Source organism: Melanerpes formicivorus, unplaced genomic scaffold (genome assembly GCF_026170545.1).
Source record: "Melanerpes formicivorus ecotype bairdi unplaced genomic scaffold, bMelFor1.0.p_v2 SCAF_11, whole genome shotgun sequence".
Lineage (NCBI taxonomy): Eukaryota > Metazoa > Chordata > Aves > Piciformes > Picidae > Melanerpes > Melanerpes formicivorus.
In genome coordinates, this window is record NW_027142363.1 from 9,136,289 (window position 1) to 9,161,935 (window position 25,647).

Below are 25,647 nucleotides of genomic sequence, written 5' to 3' on the forward strand. Positions count from 1 at the left end.
CAGTGTTGAACCAAGTCATGTGTGTAGTACAAGTCAAACATCACTTAGTAAGCAACCCTGATGAGAACTTTTTAGAATGTGACCTGCCTACTGGAAGGGGTGAGAGTGGCTTTGTTGCCTGCATGATTTGAAGATGATGCTAAAAGCATGGGATGTGAGATTGTTGCTGTGTTACTCGCACCTTGAGTACTGTGTCCAGTTCTGGGCCCCTCAGTTTAAGAAGGACATCGAGACACTTGAATGTGTCCAAAGAAGGGCAACAAGGCTGGGGAGAGGCCTTGAGCACAGCCCTGTGAGGAGAGGCTGAGGGAGCTGGGATTGTTTAGCCTGGAGAAAAGAAGGCTCAGGGGTGACCTCATTGCCCTCTACAACTACCTGAAAGGTGGTTGTAGCCAGGAAGGGGTTGGTCTCTTCTCCCAAGCAACCAGCACCAGAACAAGGGGACACAGTCTCAAGCTGCACCAGGGGAAGTTTAGACTTGAGGTGAGGAGAAAATTCTTCACTGAGAAAGTCATTTGTCATTGGAATGTGCTGCCCAGGGAGGTGGTGGAGTCGCCGTCCCTGGAGGTATTCAAGAAGGGATTGGACGTGGCACTTGGTGCCATGGTCCAGTCATGGGTCTGTGGCAATAGGTTGAACTCGATGATCTTTGAGGTCTCTTCCAACCTTAATGATACTGTGAAATATTGGAAATGAGCCCAACCTGCAATGCTCAGAGAAACACAACCACGCTATCAAATTTAAGCTCTCTTCTCTTCTCCTGGTTAGCCTGTAAAATCATGCCATAGGCCTTTATACCTGGAATCTTTTACAGTGCAATATGCCTCTCTCTCAGGGTTATGCTGAGACTGAAAGATCAAGAACCATGGCAAACAGGCATTCATACTTCTAAGCTTCTGTCCCTTAGAGACATCACCATGACATTAATTAATTATTAATTAAAATGAAACAGCAATATGTGGCTACAGATGTGTGCACCTTTATAGTTATTTGAATGTTTAACAGCTAGTTATAGAAAGATTTGGGTTGGGAGGGTCCAACCTTCCTGCAGTAAGCAGGGACATCTTAAGCAGAGCAGGTTGCTCAGAGCCCTGTTCCATGTGACCTGTGCCAGTGTTTCACTACCCTCATTGTAAAAAAAAGTCTTCCTTTCATCTAGTCTAAATCTACCCTCTTTAAGTTTAAAACCACTGCCCCTTGTCTTGCTGCAATGGGCTATGGTAAAAAGATTGTCCCCATCTTTCCTATAGACCCCATTTAAGTACTGAAAGGCCACAATAAGGTCCCCAGGCTGACCAACCTTAACTCTCTATAAGCCTTTCTTCACAGTCATTTTTGTGGCTGTCCTCTGGATCTGCTCCAACAGGTCCATGTCTTTCTTGTGGTGACTCCAGAGGTGGATTCAGTACTTTAGATGAGGTCTCACCAGAGCAGGGGGACAGAATCACCTCCCTTGACCTGCTGGCCATGCCTCTTTTGATGCACTCCAGAACATGAGGCTGTGGTCTCCTTGTCCTCCTCTCCCTTCCTCTTCATTCAGTTTACTTCAATAATATTGTCTCAGGGAAATAGTTCACCATCCACAGCCTCAAATGCTCTAGATTAAAATGCAGAAAAAAATGCTACTTCTACCTTAGGGCACTCTTGTGGGCAAAAATTCTGAATGAAACATTGGGGTTTTTTGTCTACTGAGCCAAACGTTTTCAACGTTGGGATCTCTCAGCTCTAGCAGCTGATAGCACTTGATAGGCTAACTGTATCCTGAGTAGTCCCAAGTATTCTGAAAAAAAAATGCATTTATTAAATTTAACAAATGTATCTATTAAATGGGATATGACCTACATGGCTTTTGCACAATTTTTCATGTGCATGATCTAACAGAAGGAAGCAGAACAGTGGAAGGACTGGAACCTCGCAGAGGTAGGAGAATGCATTTTTCAATTACATTTGGCATATGAGAATCACACAGCAGGAGAAGCTGCATTGATGAAAAATTGCTTCGTGCATGGGATCTGACTATTAGGAAATTACCTCAACTCTTCCATTAATCCAACTATTCTATAAAATCATACATCCTCAGTAATTCTTTTCCCTTCTTATCCTAAGAGCTTGCCCAGCAAGAATATGGCAGGTATTTCTGGCCAAAAAAAAAAAGCACCTGTGAATTTCCACTTTGCACATATGATGAGAAACTTCTGCTTGAATAAAGCACAACTTCTACATCATTGGCATTAGAGACTTATTTAGCCTCTCCCTCAGCATACCTGCCCATACTCATACATTTCAGACTTAAGTGTTTGAACTTCCCTGGATAAAGATTCCAGAGACTGCTCTGGGAATGACAACTTCCATGCTAGCTCTGTAACAGATAACACATGCAGCTACATTATACAGCTTGTGCAGACAGTCTGGAACTGGTTCTCACTGAACACTTGCAATTTGCTGGCATGTAAGAATTTGCAGAGCTACAGGCTGGGGTCAGAGTGGCTGGAGAGCTCCCAAACAGAGAGGGATCTGGGGGTACTGATTGACAGCCACCTAAACATGAGCCAGCAGTGTGCCCAGGTGGCCAAGAAGGCCAATGGCATCCTGGCTTGCATTAAGAATAGTATGGCCAGCAGGAGCAGGGAAGTCATTGTGCCCCTGTACTGTGTCCAGTTCTGGGCCCCTCAGTTTAAGACGGACATTGAGACACTTGAACGTGTCCAGAGAAGGGCAACAAGGCTGGGGAGAGGCCTTGAGCACAAGCCCTATGAGGAGAGGCTGAGGGAGCTGGGATTGTTTAGCCTGGAGAAGAGGAGGCTCAGGGGTGACCTCACTACCTGAAAGGTGGTTGTAGTCATGAAGGGGTTGGTCTCTTCTCCCAGGCAACCAGCACCAGAACAAGGGGACACAGTCTCAAGCTGCACCAGGGAAAGTTTAGACTCCAGGTGAGGAGAAAGTTCTTCACCGAGTGAGCTGTTCATCATTGGAATGTGCTGCCCAGGGAGGTGGTGGAGTCACCGTCCCTGGAGGTGTTCAAGAGGAGACTGGACATGGAACTTGGTGCCATGGTCTAGTCATGAGGTCTGTGTTGATAGGTTGGACTTGATGATCCTCGAGGTCTCTTCCAACCTTAGTTATACTGTGATACTGTAATTAAGCAGATTAATTTGCTCCTTTCACAATCTAATACTCCCTATTAGGAGTCAGACCTCCCTTACATGGAATGACACAACTGTGTTTCCAAACCAGGTAAATAGGAAAAGAAAAGCTATCATACAACAGCAAGGATGAAGTGGAGTGTCTGTCCTCACATGATTTTGGGCTGCTTCAGTGCTCATGACCACTGACATTGTTAACTTATTTTAAGATGCTGGGAAGGTGACATATCAATGTCACATGTCTATTAAGTGCATCAAGAAAATTTTCAATAACTGGGTGTAATGTTTCCCTAAGAGGACAATATTTCTTCAAGTCAGTGCCTCCACATCTGTTTGGAAGCTATGCATTCAGAAAGTTAAGCTTGTCTGACTTGATGACCTTTGAGGTCTTTTCCAACCTTATTGATTCTATGATTCTGAGCTCACCTGCTCTCAGATCGTATCTGCAAGCTGGACAAGCTAAGCTGTTATCAGACTCTTGCTATCCATCCTATAAAGAAAGAGATCCTAAATTTGGCACATGATAAACTAACTTAATAGTTCCTTAAAGTATAATGGTAGAAGCAATAGCCAGGAAATAGAAAAGAGAAAGGCAGAGAGAAGCCATCCTGCTTCATAAAAGTTTGAGTAAAATCAGACTCTGAATAAACGTTAGTGCCACCACGTGCTTTGTCTCTGTCGGCTCAAAAATCATTACTTCAGCTTTTCACTTAGACCATAGTATCATAGTATCATTCAGGGTTAGAAGGGACCACAAGGATCATCGAGTTCCAACCCCCCTGCCATGGGCAGGGACACCCCACACTACATCAGGCTGGCCAGAGCCTCGTCCAGCCTGGTCTTAAACACCTCCAGGGATGGCGCCCCAACCACCTCCCTGGACAACCCATTCCAGGGCTTCACCACTCTCATGGGGAAGAACCTCCTCCTCACATCCAGCCTGAATCTCCCCACCTCCTGCTTCATTCCATTCCCCCTAGTCCTATCACTACCTGAGATCCTGAGAAGTCCTTCCCCAGCCTTCCTGTAGGCCCCCTTCAGATACTGGAAGGCCACAATTAGGTCACCTTGGAGCCTTCTCCAGACTGAACAGCCCCAACTCCTTCAGTCTGTCCTCATAGGAGAGGTGCTCCAGCCCTCTGATCATCCTCGTGGCCCTTCTCTGGACACCTTCCAGCACCTCCAGATCCCTCCTGTAATGGGGGCTCCAGAACTTGAGGCAGTACTCCAGGTGGGGTCTCACCAGAGCTGAGTAGAGGGGGAGAATCACCTCCCTCGACCTGCTAGCCACACTTCTCTTGATGCAGCCCAGGATCTGATTGGCTTTCTGGGCTGCAAGTGCACACTGAGAGCTCATATTGAGCTTTCCACCCACCAGCACCCCGAAGTCTCTCTCCTCAGGGCTGCTTTCCAGCCAGTCACTGCCTAGCCTGTATTCATTTAGAATAAACTTATTTAGAATAAACCAAACCAGGTTGGAAGAGACCTTGAAGATCATCACGTCCAACCCATCAACCAATCCAACCCACCTAAACAACTAACCCATGGCACCAAGCACTCCATCAAGTCTCCTCCTGAACCCCCCCAATGATGGTGACTCCACCACCTCCCTGGGCAGCCCAGAAGAATCCCAAAGAATGAGTGGAGAACAGCATCTTAATTCAACTCATGTCAAGAAGTGCAGCAAAGGCTGCTGATTGACTGCATGTCAAAATTAGGAGCTAGAAATATGAGATCAACAATTAGTCTTATTAATACTGGAAGACCAGAACCAGTTGATGTTGCACTAACTCTGCCCTCCACAGATGCAGACGGACAGGTATATGGAGCTAATGGTTAAAGAGGAAGCTTTATAAGAAAGCAAGACAATTTTAGTCTGCAGCTTCTCCTACATTTATAGCTTTTCCTAAAAATACTTAAAAAAAATAAATCTCCACAGGAGTTGTGAACCAAATGTCAAGAGGTAAATCTCTCTTGCTCAAATTAGGTAATAGGTTGCCTTCTGCTTTAACTCTGCTTCCTTTGTGGCCTTTTTAAGTCAAAGTAGTGATCTCAAGCTGTTCCACATCTTGCTGGCCAGGCAAATCAAAGGTCAGGAATCAGGACAACGTGCCTAGGAGGATGGGATTGAGGGTATGAGTCTGGGAGGTGGGGAGAGGAAGAATGCTTCAACCTGAGCGCTACGCATCCAGAGAAGGGCAACAAAGCTGGGGAGGGGTCTGGAGCACAGCCCTGTGAGGAGAGGCTGAGGGAGCTGGGGGTGTCTAGCTCAGGGGAGACCTTATTGCCATCTACAACTACCTGAAGGGAGGTTGTAGCCAGGTGGGGATTGGTCTCTTCTCCCAGACAGCCATCACCAGAACAAGAGGACACAGTCTCAAGCTGTGCCAGGGGAGGTTCAGGCTGGATGTTAGGAAGAAATTCTTCCCAGCGAAAGAGATTGGCCGTTGCAATGTGCTGCCCAGGGAGGTGGTGGAGTCACCATCACTGGAGGTTTTTATGAGGAGCCTGGATAAGGCACTTGGTGCCATGGTTTAGTTGATTAGATGGTGTTGAGTGATGGGTTGTACTTGATGATCTCGAAGGTCTTTTCCAACCTGGTTAATTCTGTATCTTCAGTATCTGTAAATTTGGTCATGCTAAGTTGGAGCACACAAATACTTATGACCCAGGCACACCATATGCAAGCAGTGATCTGGGGCCTACTTGCCTTTGACTTCTCTCCCAGCTATACAATGTGAGCATGGCATCCAGCAGATGCCTCAGAAGGGCAGGACAGGCACAGCAGAAGAGAAGAATGGAATAACAACAGCTTGATTTTATTTGTCAAGGAACAGATGAAAAAGTATTCTCTTATTGCTGGTAAGTGAATGTTTCAGAGCTTAGTTACAATACTGCAGCTGTAGTTGGTGCTGAATATTTCATCAGTGGTGGGCTAGAAAATGTGGAGCCAAGGACATCAGTTTGGAAATAGAGCAGCAAAGACAGAATTAAAAATGCAGCTCAGTGCTTGCCCGTTTGACTGAAGCACAAAGCTCTGACGTAGCTTCTGATTCAGAAGCCGTGCCTGCTGTGCCACTCCCAATGTAAATTGTCTTTTGCATACATGGATAAGCAGTCTAATCAAGTAAGGATTTAAAGCAGGATGTGCTCAAAGGAACTGCTGATTTTTCTTAAAGCCTGCCCTTGTGCTCTCTGAGCTTTTGCACATATTAAATAGTATGTGAGATTTATCTGAGGGAAAAGGTGAGTACAAATACCACGGTAACCAAATAACCTGCTCACCTACAGTGTGCAAATAAACATCTATCCTTGGAGTTTTTGCACCACTCTCCTATTCATGAGACATACTCCTGCCTGTGAGAGCACCACTTAACATCAAGAATTACACTGGTTGCCAAGATTGACCTGGTTTGTAGCACATTTGCATCGCTACCCCTTGAGACATCATTTGCAGCCCGAATGCCAAATGGTCTCCTATAAAAATGACCTGATTATGCTTTCCAGGCTTTGTCATAACAGCCACAGTCAGACAGACCTATTTCTTCAACTTGTACTCCACTGCCCCAATGTAAACAAAAGACAACCAGCAGCATTATTCCTTACACACCTGGAACTTGTTGCTACAATACTTATCTGTCACCCTAAAGGGGTGGTTGCATGTTACACACTGGTCAAATGCTTAACAAAATACTCCTCACTTCATGTGAGTGTCATTTTCTACCCTTTGGACTTCCATGGGTCTTAGGTACCTATATATCAAATCAATTTTCTGTTTAAGGCAACAGACATCAACTGGTGATGAACATCTGCAGATAAGGACTGCATCCATGGAGGGCAGAGTTAGTGCTACATCAACTGGTTCTGGTGTCAAGAGGGAGGGGACAGGCTCTTCTCAGTTGTGCCCTGTGACAGCACAGAGGGCAATGGATATAAACTACAGCACAGGAAGTTCCACCTTAGCATGAGGAAGACCTGCTTTACTGTAAGTGTCACAGAGCACTGGAACAGGCTCCCCAGAGAGGTTGTGGAGTCTCCTTCTCTGGAGAATTTCCAGACCCATCTGGATGAATTCCTGTGTGACCTGCCCTAGATTATATGGGTTTATAGTCCTGGTCTGGCAGGGAGGTTGAGCTTGATGATCTCTGGAGGTCCCTTCCAACCCCTAACATCCTGTGATCTTGTTGACTACAACTCTAAATTTTACCCTAACTTCCTGCTACCATCTCTGCTAGAGCTCTAAAAGTAACCAGCAGTTTCAAGAGGCTGCTTTTAGTGTAGAAGTTGGATACTGAACTTCAGATTCTGTACCTTAAACCTACAGCTGTAAACCTGTATTTTAAAGGAACTTGAACTATCCAGCTGCTGGATTGTGATTCATTTGATCATCAAGCATACATTAAAAATCTTCAGAGTTTTGAAGAAAGCATTCTCTATGCAGGTGCTATGCCTCCTGAAGAACTCTAGATTCTATTTCACATGACTCAAATTAATTGCTCAGCATAAAGACTTCAAAATTAACAGAGAGAAATTAGAAATGTGCACATGATCCTCAGGCTCATGGCCTTCCCAAAGACATCACCTAATTCTTACAGGTGAACCCTTCATAGTGGGCTGTCAGGGAGACATAAGAGACATTTTGATTTCTAGCTTAGTTTCTGGGGGAACAAAAAAATATTAAATCCCCAAATCTGAGACTCAGTAGCTAAGAAAGGAGAAATGGCAATACAGGGCATAACAGCTCTAGCACTGAGAAAATCTTTGTTAGATATAAAAGGAATGAAACCCACAGTACAAATTCACAGAAAACTAGTTCTGATTTATTTTGCTGTTCACAGAACTACCTGTTCAGTTTAGGGCAACATCTACTTTTGCCAGAGCTATGTCTTCTAAAGCAGAGATTATTCATTCCTCAAGGTGAAAACTGTTCAGGAAGAGTACTGCAGTAAAGCATGGAGCTAGGAACCAGAAGTACAATGAACAACAACAACAAAAGAACTAAAACTTTAGCCATCTAACTTGCATCCTGGCCTAAGAGAACTATTTTTGCCCATGCTTCTTCACATGTAACTTGTTATTCAGACACTGTGTGTGAGAGATGTTCTTACCTAGCTATTTTTCAGCTTCACTGACTCAAACTTTCTAAGTCAACAGTTCTAACAAAAGGTATTTAATGAAACATTTTCCTTTCTAATGAGAGTTGTAATGTTTCTTGGGAATATTACAAAGTGTGATTTTATTAGTATTTCATATCTCCATAGATTCTGCAGCCGTAATAATTTCCTTTTACAGGACTTTAGAGACTAAGAACTTCCATAATTTCAGAACAGAATCTGAAACAGACTGATTGATGCTCAAGGCTAGAAGGAGACTGTCTGCTCTAACAGATGGGAATGACCTCTACAAACTTCCAGTAACTAATCCATTAACCATCATTTGGCAAAATACTGCATCTTGTGAAAATAACTGTTCCAAAGAAAATCATCATCCTATTTCCAGCCTTTGTATTCAACCACACGTTATTTTTCTTAATGACACATTACCAACATGATGTCCAGAGCTGTGGCTTTATCTGGAATTAATACATAGGCCAAGTGAAGCTGCTTTGCTGCAACAGCAGCACATGGCAGAATCCAAGTGCTGTGACCGAGATCTCTCTGCCAAGAGCAGAAACCTAAATGATAGGAAAGACTGCTCTCCCTCACAGCTGGGACAGCACTCAGTGAAGATGCAAACATCAAACTGCTGCTACTTGAGTGATCCTCAGCCCAGACTGTGTGCAGGAAAAAAGCAGACTAGCTAACCAAGAACTTAAGGCATGATACTGCCAAGTTGCACTGGACTTCCCATTGATACTTACATTTTCCTTGGGTGCTTGGGTCTGTAACTAATTTTTAGCTGCTGAGAATTCCAAAATGAATACATCAGATAATGTAAACTTAGCATGGAAATTAACTATCCAAAATGAGGAAGGGACTTGGTAAAAATCTCCTGTCAATAGCTGCATCCCTAGAGCATGGGGGCTCTGGTACTAAACTGATGTATTTCAGGGAAGACATTTACAACAGCGTGATGATGTCACCACGTGGATGATGCAGGATTTCTCTTCCAAGTTGTAATTTATGATTTAACAACACTAGCAAGTTTACACTTCTATTTTTCCACTGGGATAGTATATCAACAGGAGAAGTAAGATGCTCTATTTTATCTTTTGGTAGCAATATCTCATCACATAAGTATTTCCCTTTTTCCACATCACTAGTTTGCATACCGACTTCATCCTGGATCTCCTCTGCCACAGCCGGCACGTTGTAGAGGAAGGAGAGAGACTGGTTCATGCGTTCATATATCACACGTAGATGTGTCATAACCTACGGAAAGAAAAGCATTTCAGAGAGGGGAATACTGCTGTTACTTTGGCATGACCATAAATTCCAGAGTTTACAGGCAGCAAGGCAGCTTTTACTGAGGCTGGGTGTAAGATTTTAGTATGCTTTATGTACTGAGGCTGTCAAATCTTGCAGTCAAAACTTGCAAAATTCACCTCTCCTACAAAAAGAGTGTCCCAGATGCTCTTCCATGGCAGCTACGTGAAATCCTTTAGGAATGCAGCAATCTGAAGTGGAGGCTCACAGCTGCTGTAGGGCAGAGCAAGTACATGAGCAGCCATAGTGGTAAAAATCTACCACCTCACTGACACTTTGACAAGCTACATCTGCCCATACCTGTAAGCTTTGAGGTAACATGCAAACCAAGTGAGGCGCAATGACTGCCTGCACCAAGATGTTCCACCTGCTGAGGTGGTTTTTCATTTCTTTATCCTAATATTGCAAAAAGAAACAGAGCTCTCTGCCTAAAGCTTAATTTTCTTGGTAAAAACATCAGCAAACATTTTCAGCTGAAAACAAAAATACTTCCACCCAGAAGCATTTCTGCATCATCTCAGCTGACAGCAACTCCACTGCCTCAGACTCCTGCACACTCCTAAGAGCCAAGTCATGACATCCCATGATATATAGTCCTCCAGGGTACTCTCCACCTCTTCTCAGTAGAAAGGGAAAACTAAGGTGCATCTTAGAAGACTGACAGGGCAATTAGGTGCAAACAGGAAAATGGGTTGCAGATAGCAATTTTATTGACAAAATGGTATGATTTCCTCAAACCCTGATACAGTAATCACACTTTTGAACAAAGTATTTTGTCTTCCATTTAATGCTGAAAAAAATGTTCACAAACAGATCCTTCAGCCTACACTTCCCCAGACTTCTGACCAGTTCAAGGAGCAAAGATACTATAGAGATATTCATTCCTATAACGATACACCAAGCGATATGTTGTGCTTCTTGTATTTAAACAACAGTTTCATAGTATCATAGTATCAGTCAGGGTTGGAAGGGACCACAAGGATCATCTAGTTCCAACCCTCCTGCCATGGGCAGGGACACCCCATACTAGAGCAGGCTGGCCAGAGCCTCATCCAGCCTGGGCTTAAACACCTCCAGGGACAGGGCCCCAACCACCTCCCTGGACAACCCATTCCAGGGCTTCACCACTCTCATGGGGAAGAACTTCCTCCTCACATCCAGCCTGAATCTCCCCACCTCCAGCTTCATTTCATTCCCCCTAGTCCTATCATTACCTGACATCCTGAGAAGTCCCTCCCCAGCCTTCCTGTAGGCCCCCTTCAGATACTGGAAGGCCACAATTAGGTCACCTGGGAGCCTTCTCTTCTCCAGACTGAACAGCCCCAACTCCTTCAGTCTGTCCTCATAGGAGAGGAGCTCCAGCCCTCTGCTCATCCTTGTGGCCCTTCTCTGGACACCTTCCAGCACCTCCACATCCCTCTTGTAATAGGGGCTCCAGAACTGGACGCAGTACTCCAGGTGGGGTCTCACCAGGGCTGAGTAGAGGGGGAGGATCACCTCCCTCGACCTGCTAGCCATTCCATTCTTCACTTGTGCTGCCACACAATCTGTAGTCTGCAAAGTGTCACTGGTTTATGTTATTAAGTAACCCAGTGTTTTAGACACTAAAAAGCCATGTTAGATACCTTAATGTTTTAGACAAGGGAAAGATAACTGGTACTGCAGAAGACTGTTGGAAGCGTGCACTTCTAACTCTAGCAACTTTAAGACAGCATGACCTTAATGTACAAGTCTGTCTGGAACAGATGTTTGAGAAACCTGATAGACAAATGATGCCATTCAGGGAGGTAGATGGTTTGACTTTTGATGATGCCTATCAGTTCAACAACTGTGGCTGACGCCCTGCTTCCCATTCCATCCTGCAGAAGGAACAGTGGCAGAGGCTGCAGATTACAGCACAGGTTTGTTACAGGTTATCCACTACAGCTGTAATTGCTGTTTTGAAAGCCAGCTGCATTTTCAATTTCTTTTGGTGGTGTTTTTGTTTTGGTTTGGTTTTTAATTATTTTTCCCCCCCCTCATTCTCAACCTGCATTACTTTCAAAGGCAATATAAGAACTCTCCAGAACATACTCATGGAGGACTACAGGAACATTCATCAGTTAAAATGCCACAAACTACATACAGTGCCTACTTTAAAAGAACATGTTAAACTCAAGAGTGCACCACAGTAATCACACTCACAGACACCACAAGCACCTCTGCAACCATTATAGAAATGTTGATTGCAGTCAAGATGGCTACAACACTTTTGGCTCTGCTGCTTTAGCTGAGGGAAGCATAACCATGCGTGGTCACTAAATCTATTACTGACATTTTCCAGAGGTATGATTTACCAAAACACTACTAAAGGCTCTGGGCATTAATGCTCTGAAGGGATCCTCAGGAAATGCCTACAGCTGACTCACTGTCCAGGACAGACAGAAAACCTGTTTTTCAGTTCTCCTTGGAAGACAAATGATCCCCACCCTAATCCTACATCACTTGCCATAATGTTCTGCTGCAAAGGAGATGAGTTTGTATCAGAGAAAGGAGTGAAGCATTTAAAAAAAGTAAACCAGGTTGGCAGAAATGTCACAATAGTTATGAACAAGCACAACCCCATTAACCCTCAGCAGGGACTACCTGAGATCTGATTTGGGCAGCTTTCTTGGGGTCTACCATGCGGACATGTTCGAAGTGTTTCAGAGTATGCTGTCTGTCCTTCTGCTCAGCACGCACGTACTTCTTCAGCATGTTGAACACGTGACGGGGCTGCAGGGAAGAAAAAAGGGGGGGGGGGGGAAGAGAAAATCAGTTTAGAACAACATGTTTTACTTTCTTATACTGGAGATGTATCCCAGACCAAAAGCACTTGGCCAGCAGATGCTTGCAGTGGTTGAAACCCGAAGGCAGGTTTGACTCTTTAAGGAACATCCACTCATTCAACTCATTTGGCATGCTGCACCCTTTAACAGTAGCTGTAGTTAGTAAATGAGGTCCTTGGTGAGGGTATTCAGATTTTTGTCCCAACTACAAGGGGAAATTTGGCTGTTGCATTTTCTTGTCTAACTGCTTTACTACTGGCCCAACAAGACAGCAAGTGCTATCTTAGCATGCTAGTTAACAGCTATTCAAATTCAATTTCTTTTAGGCTTTGCTTCCATTTACTCCAGCTACTTCTCTCTCCCAACTCAGGAAGCTTCCATGATCCAAGTCCCCAGTTTTGCAACACTCACCACCATCAGGCAAACCCCGCCAAGACCCCCCAAAAAGTGGATGCCATCACAACCATTTCAATGATTGCCCACATACACTCTACTGTGCTGAATACTCAACAGTATCAATAACTGCCAACTACAGTTGAATTTTAAAACCAAAAAAGATGAGAGCTGGTAAGTTCTGTCAATTGTAAACTGAATGTACACACTCAGATAAAAGTCAGCTTGTCCAAGAGCTGCACAGAACACCATACAAAAGCACTGATCTAAGCCAAGGAATAATCACCAAAACTTAAACCCCACAAAAAATCTCAAGACACTCCTGTCCCATCACTACTACAATGCCACCAGGGAGAAAAGAGCAAAGCAATCACTTAGCTTCAGGGACAGAAAGTATATGTCCAAAAGACAAAACTGTCTTAAGAGTAAAGGCCACCTATACTTGGTGCTTCTAAAGGTACTCAGCCTGAGTGCCAGATTGTGTATAAATCTTAGTCTGTATATATTGCAGGAGATTTTCATTAGTAAAATCTCTTAAGTACATGCCTTCAGGCATGTAACTGAACACAAACAAAGGAAAAGGTCTGCAGCTGAAGCGAACAAGAAGATATACACAGACTGATGGCAGCGCAGTGAGGACTAAGAAATGTGTAATTCTACGTGGTTTCATACCTTGTGCAATAATGCAGTGCCAAACCAGGGAAGTGGTCTCAAGCATTCAGCTAAGACATTGTTTTTACTCTGCTTATGATGGATCCTGGAAACTCCCCCACTCCCAGCTCTGCTTGTGCTGTTGCACTTATGCATCCTACCTGAAACTGCTTCAGCAGTGAAAGGCACGAAGCTGAGGCAGGTGGTAAGAAAAGGAATGGTGACCTTACTGCACAGTAGGCCAAAGAATAAGCAGAAGTGGTAATCAGCAGTCTGGGCACCGGCAGGCATACGTGGGACGTGACAAAATAAGCATCAGAGGCTCCATGCACAGCTTTCTGAAGTGCAAAAAACTGTGGGTGAAGGGGTGAAGTTGCATTTTAAAGAAGACTCAGATTCATGGACGAATACAGAGCCTAAAATAATGTAACATTTACACAAGAGATTAATGCTAATCAAGAGAGTTTGAAGATATAGAATAGAATAGACTAGACTAGACCAGACCAGACCAGACCAGGTTGGAAAAGACCTTTGAGGTCATTGAGTCCAACTTATCATCCAACGGTAACTAAACCATGGCACCAAGCGCCCCATCCAGTCTCTTCCTAAACACCTCCAGCAATGGTGACTCCACCACCTCCCTGGGCAGCCCATTCCAGTGGCCAATCACTCTTTCTGTGAAGAAATTCTTCCTAACATCCAGCCTAAACCTCCCCTGGTACAGCTTGAGACTGTGTCCTCTTGTTCTGGTGCTGGTTGCCTGGGAGAAAAGACCAACCCCCACCTGGCTACAACCTCCCTTCAGGTAAAATCTCTTCATCTTAAGAGAAGCGATAGATTTTTAAGTGCCTGAAGGAAGTAAATCAGAGGCTGCCTGAAGATTTTTCAGACACAAATAGAGAGATGTGAAGCCATTCCATGCTAGAGGATTAAACTTCGAGGCTCCATGACTGAAAATTCATTCATGAGGAAAATTGTTCCCTGCACCCATCACGACATCGTGGTAATGGTCAAACAACCTGTAATGCCAACTGTAAAGCTATTTAGGAAGGAAGGGTAGGAGACCAGAAAGTTTAACAATGACATAAAAAGACAGAAAATGTTGCTACCTTCCCTTACAATTCAGCTTTCCTTGCCACCAAGCCCCATCAAGACAGCAGGTTAGGGCAGACCAGAGAGAAAAAGATTAATTCCTCTTTATTCAAGAGCTAATTCTAATTCAAGTGTCATGCCTGACACCAGAAGGGCATAGTTTTTGTTTTCCCTTGGTGTGTTTGCATTCACTGCAATATATCAATGAAACTTTTACACAAAGAGTCACAAGCAGACTTGTTAATAAGACAACAATACCTGACAAACACTGCTAACAGCAGTAGTCACTTGGCTAAATTGGCAACCCACCTTCAGTGTGTTGTCTAGCACTGAGAAACGTCCCAAAACTATCATTAAAAGGAGTACTGGATATGCATGCCTCTAGCACCGGCCAGACAGGCAAGAAATGTCACTGTGATAGCAACTGAAAACTGTAATTCAGGTTTAGGACAATGCAGAAGGAATATTAACTGCAAGATATTTCCTCAGAGGGCAGAGATTTTCTTAAGCAAAAAAATCTAAACCCTAAGGCAGTGGGAATGCACTGTACATCAGTATACAAGCCCAGACAGTCTCAATGTTTTGTTTTCAAACCTAGCCCTATGGACATTTAACCCTGCTGCTAACTATTGATCTAGTCATCTCATATTGCCTAAAGGCTTGTGACAGTAACAAGTGATTCAAAGCTAAGAGATCCTTGGGAAGCATTCAGACACCTCATGCAGGTGCAGAAGGCTTTCGCAGTCAGCAAGGCACCACACTACACACACATTCCTAGGGTGGATGCAGGCACTTACAAAACCAACATGGACATAACATTGAGATGAGATATATATGTACCCAAGGTCCCCTGAAGTGAATTACCACAGAGACTTGTTATTATCAAATCTTTCTTCACTGTGACCTTTAGGAAATGTGCCCTGCCTCAACCATTAAGGTAACAGACATTTCCACAATGATCAGAGAGCCCCTCAAAAGGTGGTGGTAATTCCATGCACATTTGATGTATACTGAAACAGCTCTGCTTCCTTGCTGGAAGTCCTAATCTCACTGGAACAGGTCAGACCTCCAACCTTCCCAACAACTTCACAATGCTACTGTCACATAGCTCCAGGGTCGCGGCTGAAGGTGAAACTGCCAGAGGTGGTGACAGGCCGTGGCACTTCTCCACTAAGCTTTGCATATCTGAGTGTGGCACTTACCATAAATGAAGGCCAAGTCCTACAGTTGAATGCAACAGAGAGTAAAAAAGTAAATTAATTGATTCTTTTCTCTTCAATGCCTAGAACTGTAAAGCTAGTGCTTACAGAGTTTGCATAAATTCCTGGATCACTAGAAGTACAAAGCTCTGCTTCTGTATCATATTCTACACACATGTTCTTTTAAGTGTCATTATTGAGTGAACTGGTTCTGCTTAAAAATCCCACTCAGGCAGGCATTTCTCAGTAGGATTTGCCTCCAAATCTAGTACACTAAGCAGAGATATGAATTCTTGTGATGTCAGAGGGGTGACAATGAAGGGTCAAGCAGAGAGGTGAAGAAAGGCTCCACAGGCTGAGGAGACACAGTCAGACCCTGTGTCTGAGGTTATTATATCCACAGCCATCTATTACTTTGATCCTAGGCAGGCACCATCAGATTAAGTTACAAATGAAAGCAGTGCTGTTAGCAGCTAAATTAAGTTCCCAAGGCCTAGGCTCTGACACTGTCTATGCCAGAAGAACAAATGGCTGACAAAACTCAGGGTCAGCTTGATACCTCTTACTCTTCATAAAACTACCGAACTTCAGCAAAAAAATCCTGTGTTTAGCACCTGCAATTCTGCTGTGTGCTTCCAGGGGAAACTCAGTGTGCTCCCATCTGTATCTCTCAGAATAACTGACTCACATCAGCCACAAGGGGCTACCTAAGCCTCATGAAAACATTCCACTATTTTCAGTTTTCTCTCTTTTGTTGGCTGGGATTTTGTTTTTTTCAGTATTCCTCTAAAAGCCACCAGGATACTCCCAACACAGCTTCTGCTATCCCCATGTTTTCAGGCACCTTGGCTGGAGCTGTTGGTGACTATCATTTATTCTGTGATGAGAATGGCCAGTGACTTCCTAAGCAACAGAATCCAGCACTATATTCAGAATGCATATTAATTAGCAATGATGTTTAGTTAGAAATAACATTGGCTGCTGGCTGGCAAGAAGCTTAAATCCACAGTGTTATGGCATACACTCACTAGTCAGGCAAATGCAGACAAAAATAAGACGACACCAACACATGTACTACAGTGTGCAACAGGAAACACAAGGTGAAGCAGTGTAATTGCTACCATTACAAGCTGCTTCTGATTATTTCAAGTACACTGTCATACTCCTTGCTCCCATGAAACTCACTTCAGATGAAACTCCTTTTAAATCTCCCCCTTGGCAGTTTTTTTACTTAAAACACAGGTCAATTTGTAGCCCTTTTACCTCATTGCCCTCTACAACTACCTGAAAGGTGGATGTAGCCAGGAAGGGGTTGGTCTCTTCTCCCAGGCAACCAGCACTAGAACAAGGGGACACAGTCTCAAGCTGTGCCAGGCGAAGTTTAGGCTTGAGGTGAGGAGAAAGTTCTTCACCGAGAGAGTCGTTAGCCATTGGAATGGGCTGCCCAGGGAGGTGGTGGAGTCACCATCCCTAGAGGTGTTCAAGAGGAGATTGGACGTGGCACTTGGTGCCATGGTCTAGTCATGAGGTCTGTGGTGACAGCTTGGACTTGATGATTTTTGAGGTCTCTTCCAACCTTAGTGATACAAGATATTATGACAGGCCAACAGACATGTCTGTTGATATTTCTGTTAGTTTAAAATCTTGTTTATGCTGAAGAATACTGTCAAAGCATATTTTATGTAGTTCCCATATGTTGAAACTTGCATGTATTTAATACTGTTAGAAGGGGAACAGGTTTGCAGTCCACATATGTGGTCTACCTTGGTTGACAATATATTGCTAAAGGGTTTGTTTTCTACTTAACACTGCAGAGAATATGACCTGTCTCTTATAGGGAAGACAGTTCTTTCTGTGAATATAAATATGCACCATGGCAAAAGTACAGACCTGTACTGCACCCCTGACTTGAAAGCTTAACATGGTTCCAGCTGTACAAGGCCCAAGTCCAAATGAAGCAGAAAACATTGATGGCTCCTTAGATTTCTGGTGGTGAGTTCCAGCCACCCTGACTGTGTAATTCAGTGCCTTTATTTCAGGTGGCATCAGCATCAAGGTAAGGTCATTGCCATAAAGGAATCACACATGAGATCTAAAATGTTTGAAAACCAGTTTCTAGGAAGTAACATATATATGCATATACTATATGCATATATACTATGCTCATATTTCTGTTTATACATATATATGCATGAGGATGCCCCTCCTAAACTCTACATTGATTCTAGTCTACTATTTCAGATTTTAAGGCAGTGATGAAGCAGTAAAATTTCATTTAAATTGGGAAATGTAAGCATCTAAGAAAGTTTAGATTGCTACAAATACAACTTACACCAAAATCATACTAAATCACTTCTGTGTATTTAAAGCACAACCTCCTGGCTCTGTGCTGTGGCACTTCCACTGGAAATTCTAAGCTGGCTTGTCATTTTCATCAAAATTCTCCCTAAATCAGAGGGGAAGTTTCCCAATGCTGTATTGTGTTATTTAATCTTGCCTGTAGAGAAAAATCAATCACTAGTCCTTTCTGATTACTGCTCTTGAAATGTGTAACAATGCCTCTTTTCATACACTTATTAAGAATACCTGATTAGAGAGGTATTTTACCTGCTCTGTTACGAACCTGTGGGTCAGGTTTGGCACAGAAGCAGCAGTTAATTTTAAGAACATTCAAGAAAGGCTGGCTAGGATTGATGCAAGACTTTTACTTACGGGTGAAGCACAACTAAATTCTTATCCAGCTACTTTTCATGCAGAGCTAAAGATGTCTTCTCATAATATTTGCTAACTTTAAAGGAAATGTGTTACCCTACACATCACAAATACGTGGCTGTAATGGTACACTTCCCTCTTTTTGTCCTCCCAGGAACCTTTCCTGGGGCACAATAAAATGAAAACATTCTTTGACTCTGTCTCATTATTTGCTTTTTGCTGGCTATGAACTTAGTCAACTTTGACAAGACAAATTTGGTTTCTCATCAACCTTTCAAGCAAATTTGCATTTGAGCTATAAAGAACCTGCCAGGGTTTTGCAGAACTTACTATACACTTGGAATTGTGTGGCAGTTTCAGGCTGATGCCTAGGAAATTCTCCACAGATCTTGAGTAGAGAGTGATAGAATGTAAATGAATTACCACTGGATGAAAAGAAAAATAATGATAAGGTCTAAATCCATATACATACAGACAGAATTAACCACCTTGGAAAAGACCTACGAGATCGAGTCCAACCTATCACCCATCACCATCTAATCAACTAAACCATGGCACCAAGTGCCTCATCCAGTCTCTTCTTAAACACCTCCATTGATGGTGACTCCACCACCTCCCTGGGCAGCCCATTCCAATGGCCAATCACTCTTTCTGTGAAGAGTTTCTTCCTAACATCCAGCCTAAACCTCCCCTGGTGCAGCTTGGTCTGATAGTTAACGTAAAGTTAGTTGTATAAACTCTTTCTCTTTCTTGGTTCTTCAGACACTAGCTGGTAGCTTCTGCTGGCTTGCTCACCTTGGCTGTGTTTCTTTTTTGTGGCTAACTACTAACAAGCTACTCTCTGCTTTTTTCTTCTTTCTCTTTCCCTTCTGTGAGGAGGGGGAAGAAGGGGAAGCTATCCCCCTCCTGGTTTTGTCCAGGGGGGAATTCTTGTGCTGTTCATAAGTTGTAAATATTGTGTATTTTGTACATATTCATTACATTTCATACTTCTAGATTGCAGTTTTGCTTGTAAATACAGCTGCATTTGCTTCCATCCCACTGAGCTAGTTAGGTAATTTCATTTTGGGGGGTTAAGTCTCTCAAATTAGTTGGGGGTTGATTTCCACCCACCACAAATGGTCTCTTCTGTCTTTACTTTGCTCATACTAAAAACCTACTGGTAAGCCTAAGGTGTATGACTATTCCATATGCTCAAGCCCACAGGCTAGGGAAAAAATAAGGTAGTCTGGTTTTATTTACATAAAAGCCTCAGTAGCTGCTGGAAAATGGGAGTTAGGTGGCCATGTTCCTTGAAGTCTAACTTGGTTTAAAAGCAGAGTTGAAATCCATGCTATTCCACAAAATCCTACAAAATGAAGTGTATGTGAGAAATTCCACAGCTGTACTTTTATGCATTTGGAGAAACAGAGCTAATGGGTGGAGTACTGGAGCTGGACTGCTCTTTCCTACTGCACAGGAGGATTTTTATCACTTGATCAGCATCAACGCTTTGGCCTGCCTCCAACTGCATATTTCCACAGCAACCTTCTTGGATTCAGGAAAGGCTTTGAGCTTCTCAAATGCAGAGGCACCAAGTAAGGGCCCTTCTGCAGATCCTTCCTCCATGTATAAACAGCCAAAACTCAGCTAGTTTCAGCCTGTACTGTGCTCTCTGTGTATGAACAGACACTGCTCCCATAGCAAAATTAATCCCCACACCAGAGCAAATTCTGAATGCAGCAAGAAAAAACAACACAAAAACACATGGCAAGAAAATGTGCACGGTTAATGCACATGCTAGTGTTGATCTCAGTGATCCTCCTCTGCTCAGTGACAATCTGCATTTCAGTGAAATAATGTTGAATTAGAAGGGAAGCATTTTAAACGGATTTTAATGATTATATGCTCCCTTTAATCTACGAGCAAAGTAAGGAGGTTAATTAATTACCTCTCAAAGCTATCCTGTACATTTCCTCACTCTGAAACCCTTTATTTCACCACGAGGAGCTGGATTTCTTTTCTGCTTATCTCTGCCACTGGCTTCCCACAGAGAATGTGCCTCTCTTATCAACAAATATTAAGCAGGGAGACCTAAATCCAGCAAAATTCGACATGCGTGTGAAAGAGGGAATAAAAACAAATTACAGAATCAATCTGCTCAGAGAATGATGGATTGGAATTCCTCTATTTAACTTGCAAAATCAAGGGGAAAATTTCCAACTGCTTTAAAAACTAGAGGCATATTGGTTCCAGCTGCCACTAATCCTCCTTTTCTCTAGTAAGGCCATCAAGCAGGATGAAACAATATGGTGTTTTGACACTGGATACTGAACAGCTGCACCCCATTTTCAAAGGAAACAAAAATTAGCAGCACAGCTAAGCTGCACCAGGAATCAGGGGCAAGGATCAAATTTTCTGTTTAGGGGCACTTGCTTCTGAGAGCAGAACAACAGTAAAAAATACTTGGTTTTGCTCTAATTTATTTTCTAGCAGACTCTGAAGCTCGGCAATTTCATCTCTATATGCTCTCAGAGTAGTACTCTGAAAGCACACCTCTGACACTGGCATTGTACAGACATCTGCCTAACCTCTGAAAAAAGCCTGAAGTTAAAGATTTTGGTCCCAGAGAGGAGTTCTTCATAAAGGATTCACAGACTTTTGTAGGTTTAGGTGAAGAGTGCTGAAAACAGCTGATTTTCTGGACGTGTACAAGAATGCCATGACTACCCTACTGGCCCAGATCAAAGGTTCTCCTAGTCCTGCATCTCCTGCCTCCTCCAAGGGAGCAAGGTAAATGATGACACTGCTCACACAGCCTTCCACCTTCCCTCTGTCCACAGCTCTGGAATTTTCTGAGATGGAGGAAGTTTCTCTGAGCTCCCTTGAAAAGCCTACCTCTGGAACACAAGCACCACACAATCTGCATATGTACAGACAACAGGAGTTTCCAGTGGATCAGGATTTCATCACTCAGAGAACTGTGCCTCACATCCACGATCACTCTGATGACACCAGAAGTGCCAGATTCACTGTATCCCTACAAGCAAAGACTGGTTATGGCTTTCTAGACATCCAAGACTAAAATGAAATTTTGCTGCTTCAAGTGGTCTGCCAGAAGCCAAGAAAAATCTTGAGGAATGTTCAAATTCAAGTACAGGACAGTATGTCCAAGTGATTAAACAGCACATGGGAAGCACTTGTTGCATACACATGTGTCTGCATACATATGTACACACACCAGACTCACAGGAATGATCCTGGCTGTGTGCAATGGCCAGCTGGCTAAAGCCAAACATGAAATGGTATCTGAAACCACACCACAAGAGAACACAACCTGAGTCTATGCAGTCACCTCATCCTCCTCAGTTATGAGCCAGCGACTCCGGTTTCCTAAAGGAAACTGCACCCCAGTCTGTAATGTGATAATCTGTCTGCTAATGAGCTGCTCTAGTTCAAGCCCTTCACTACTTTCACAACAGTCAGAGATTACCAAGGTGCTCTAGAGGTTACAATATCCATCTCATGCTCAGACCAAACACCACTCTCCAGTAATTTTACATGAGCCAGCTTCATTTTCCATAAATTACTGTGTTGCAAAATACAGATTAACTCTTCATACAACTACTTTGAAGTCACACATTTACCTGAGGACAAGATTTGTCTTTGACTTTGGCACAGAGTCAAAACAACTGGGTTTTGCAGCATGGGATGGAGAAAAAAGTTTGATGATGGTAAAGAACTCTGATGATGATCATTTTCCCATGCTCACTAAATATGTAGATTGCTCTGCAGAAGGAAATTTACTTAAAACATGTAATTTTACCAGGTTAGCCATACTGATGTAATTCTCTGTGAGGCCAAATTCAGGATCTAATCATAGTATCACAGTATCAGTCAGGGTTGGAAGGGACCACAAGGATCATCTACTTCCAACCCCCCTGCCATGGGCAGGGACACCCCACACTAGAGCAGGCTGGCCCAAGCCTCGTCCAGCCTGGTCTTAAACACCTCCAGGGACAGGGCCTCAACCACCTCCCTGGACAACCCATTCCAGGGTTTCACCACTCTCATGGTGAAGAACCTCCTCCTCACATCCAGCCTGAATCTCCCCACCTCCAGCTTCATTCCATTCCCCCTAGTCCTATCACTACCTGACATCCTGAGAAGTCCCTCCCCAGCCTTCCTGTAGGCCCCCTTCAGATACTGGAAGGCCACAATTAGGTCACCTCGGAGCCTTCTCTTCTGCAGACTGAACAGCCCCAACTCCTTCAGTCTGTCCTCATAGGAGAGGTGCTCCAGCCCTCTGATCATCCTCATGGCCTTTCTCTGGACACGTTCCAGCACGTCCATATCCCTCTTGTAATAGGGGCTTCAGAACTGGACGCAGTACTCCAGGTGGGGTCTCACCAGATTATACTGCTGATCCACAAATCTTGTAATAACCAAGTTTTCTCTACCTCAAAAGTGTTGTTTAAGAAGGAAGACAGAGAAGAGTTGACTCTTCCCACAGTGTTTGTGCAGATTCTCTTCTCTTGGAAGTCACAGGCCAGTTATTTTGGTATTGAATACAAACATAATGGATATGGAGTCATTAAAGATTCCATTCAGTTCACATTCTGAACTTAGTGTTCACACCCACCACGTTCAACAGAGACAGCTCTGAAATGCTGGTGTGCTATCTTCATATCACTCAACAATCTTTCACCACATATCTCACAGTTCAACCAACAAAACACAAAAGCACAACCACCCTTATTCTTAAGCTCCATCTTGACATGAAGTATCCTACTGTGCAGCACTGGAGGGACACTTTGTCATCCTTCTGTAGGATCTGTGGACAGCTACAATTTCTGACAACCAAATCACTTCTACATCATTTGCTTAAGCACCTTTATGTATGTATAGGCATGTATGAGAGGGGTGTGCTTGTGCCTACATTTATGCACACACTTCCAGACTAGTTGACTGCTGTAGTCGCTTTTGCATAAGAACACACACTCACTACTCCACAGCTGGACTGTACCTGGGCACACCTTTTTTCCCCAGGAAGACTACAGAGATTTTGACACAGCTGAGAACACGTGGTACTGCACTTACTCTGGGTGGGACAGTCTGCAGGGCTGTGATATAGTTCTCCAAAGCAATGCGGCGACGGTCATTCAGCATGGCTTCCACTCGTGCCATATGAGTCTCCACCAGCTGTTGCCTCTCATTTGCTGCTTCTTGTTCCAGTGATTCTACTTTCTCCTGGAAATGCTGAAAAAAGCATCCATCACAAACAAGAACAGTGAAGAAAACAGCAGAGACCAACAGGTATGAACACTTCCATCTGCAAATCACCATTCTTAGTGTAGCTTGACTCCCAGGAACTCTTAACACTGAATGCAGCTTTTACTGATGGAAGTGGGAACTGCTGACATCATGTCTTGGTGGAACACATGGCTGTATTTTATTAATCTAACAAAATAGTCCTGACATGTTCAGTACAACCACCAGTGGATCCTTCATTTGACTCCCCAGACAGTGGTTCAACATGGTACCTAAAGGAGGGTGGACTTTGGGAAGTGTATGATCCATGGGATGAACATGGCTTCATGAACAGATCTACATGGGGAGAAAAATATTAAATTCCAGCTTAAAATGTGCAAGAGGCCATGGTAACCAATTCTCACTGAAGGCAAATCTAAATTCAAGCAAAATGCCACCCCTCCATGCAGCCATATGCAATGCCCTGCACTGCTGTTCCAAGGGCTGGTTGCAAAGCACAGAGGCACCCAGCAACCACTAACAACTGGAAACAGAAATAGCAAGAGCAGAGAAGAGCAGTAAAACCTCACAGAAACAGGTTTTAAAATGATACCACACCCAGCACCCCTTACACTTGAACTGCAGCCCCAGCTGGCAAGGCTGTGGTTGTGTTTTGCTTTACCTGGATGACAGCTTTCTTGTCAGCCTTTGGCAAGTTCTTCGCTTGGCGTTCTGCCTCTTCCCACTCTCTCATGACCTAACGAACAAAACAAGGAGTGTGACTTTCATATTTTCCTCTCATCTCAGGGCTTAGCAACAGCCAAACACTGCAGCTCTGACAGTCATCTTTTTATATTCCCCTCCTCCTTTTATCTCTATTAAAAAAGCAGTTGCCTTTAACAAAGGTAGGATGCTGTTATTAAATCAAACAAAGACAGTACTTTTATGTCTGAACATTGTGCCAAGCTCTCACAACTCCACTGGGAAGCAGCAGAACTGCTCATCAGCCCTCAAGCGAGTGAAGTGGTGGTCTCTATGGGTGAACAGGCCAGCCCCTTTTCATCTTAGACAGAAAGCAAACCACTTCCATCTATTGTATGTCCCTGGCCAAAATGAATGAATTTCAACTCCTTTAAAGTGACACTTCTTTTGGTACCACAAAAATGTTTACATTTATTTGGACTACATCACTGGTCTCTGAGTAGGGCAGATCGAGAATTGCACGCAATTTGTGCTAGTCTGTCCAGTAACAGGTGTCCAATACTTCAAGAATTGAATCACAGAATCATTTCAGTTGGAAAAAGACCTTTCAGATCATCAAGTCCAACCATCATCTAACTCTACCAAGTCTGATGCTAAACCATGTCCCTTAATATGACACCTACACATCTTTTAAACACCTCTGGGGTGGCAATTCAACCATCTCCCTGGGGATTCTGTTTCAAACTTGATAAACTGTGAGGATGATCAGAGGGCTAGAGCTCCTCTCCTATGAGGACAGGCTGAGAGAGTTGGGGCTATTCAGTCTGGAGAAGAGAAGGCTCCAAGGAGACCTTATTGTGGCCTTCCAGTATCTGAACGGCCTACAAGAAAGCTGGGGAGGGACTTTTTAGGGTGTCAGGGGGTGATAAGATTAAAGGGAAGGGAAAAAAAAATGGGTAGATTCAGATTGGATGTTAGGAAGAAATTCTTCCCCATGAGGGCAGTGAGACACTGGAACAGGTTGCCCATGGAAGCCTCAGCCCTGGAGGTTTTTAAGGCCAGGTTGGATGTGGCTCTGATCAACCTGACCTAGTGTGAGGTGTCTGTGCCCATGGCAGGGGGGTTGGAACTAGATGATACTTGAGGTCCCTTCCAACTCTAACAATTCTATGATTCCATGAAACTATTCCAGTATTGTATTTGATTAACCATATAGAATCTATCTCAAGCACTAAGATGACAGAAAAATTATGCAGGAGAGCTTTCAATACTATCCTTCCTAGCAATGTGAAAA

General features: G+C 43.6%; 1 protein-coding gene across 3 annotated transcripts in view; it reads right to left on the reverse strand.

The window, feature by feature from the left end:
- The window catches only part of APP (amyloid beta precursor protein), a 236,614-nt gene that overhangs the window by 38,443 nt on the left and 172,524 nt on the right, over nucleotides 1-25,647 (reverse strand). For 2 of the 3 annotated variants that reach the window (XM_068144468.1, XM_068144470.1), the window contains 4 exons: nucleotides 24,334-24,408; nucleotides 23,502-23,660; nucleotides 12,194-12,322; nucleotides 9,415-9,514 (listed from right to left, as the gene is read on the reverse strand). In XM_068144468.1, coding sequence (XP_068000569.1) covers nucleotides 9,415-9,514; nucleotides 12,194-12,322; nucleotides 23,502-23,660; nucleotides 24,334-24,408 — 463 coding nt within the window. The remainder of the gene's footprint in view (nucleotides 1-9,414; nucleotides 9,515-12,193; nucleotides 12,323-23,501; nucleotides 23,661-24,333; nucleotides 24,409-25,647) is intronic. The other variant, XM_068144469.1, reaches the window with a different exon arrangement.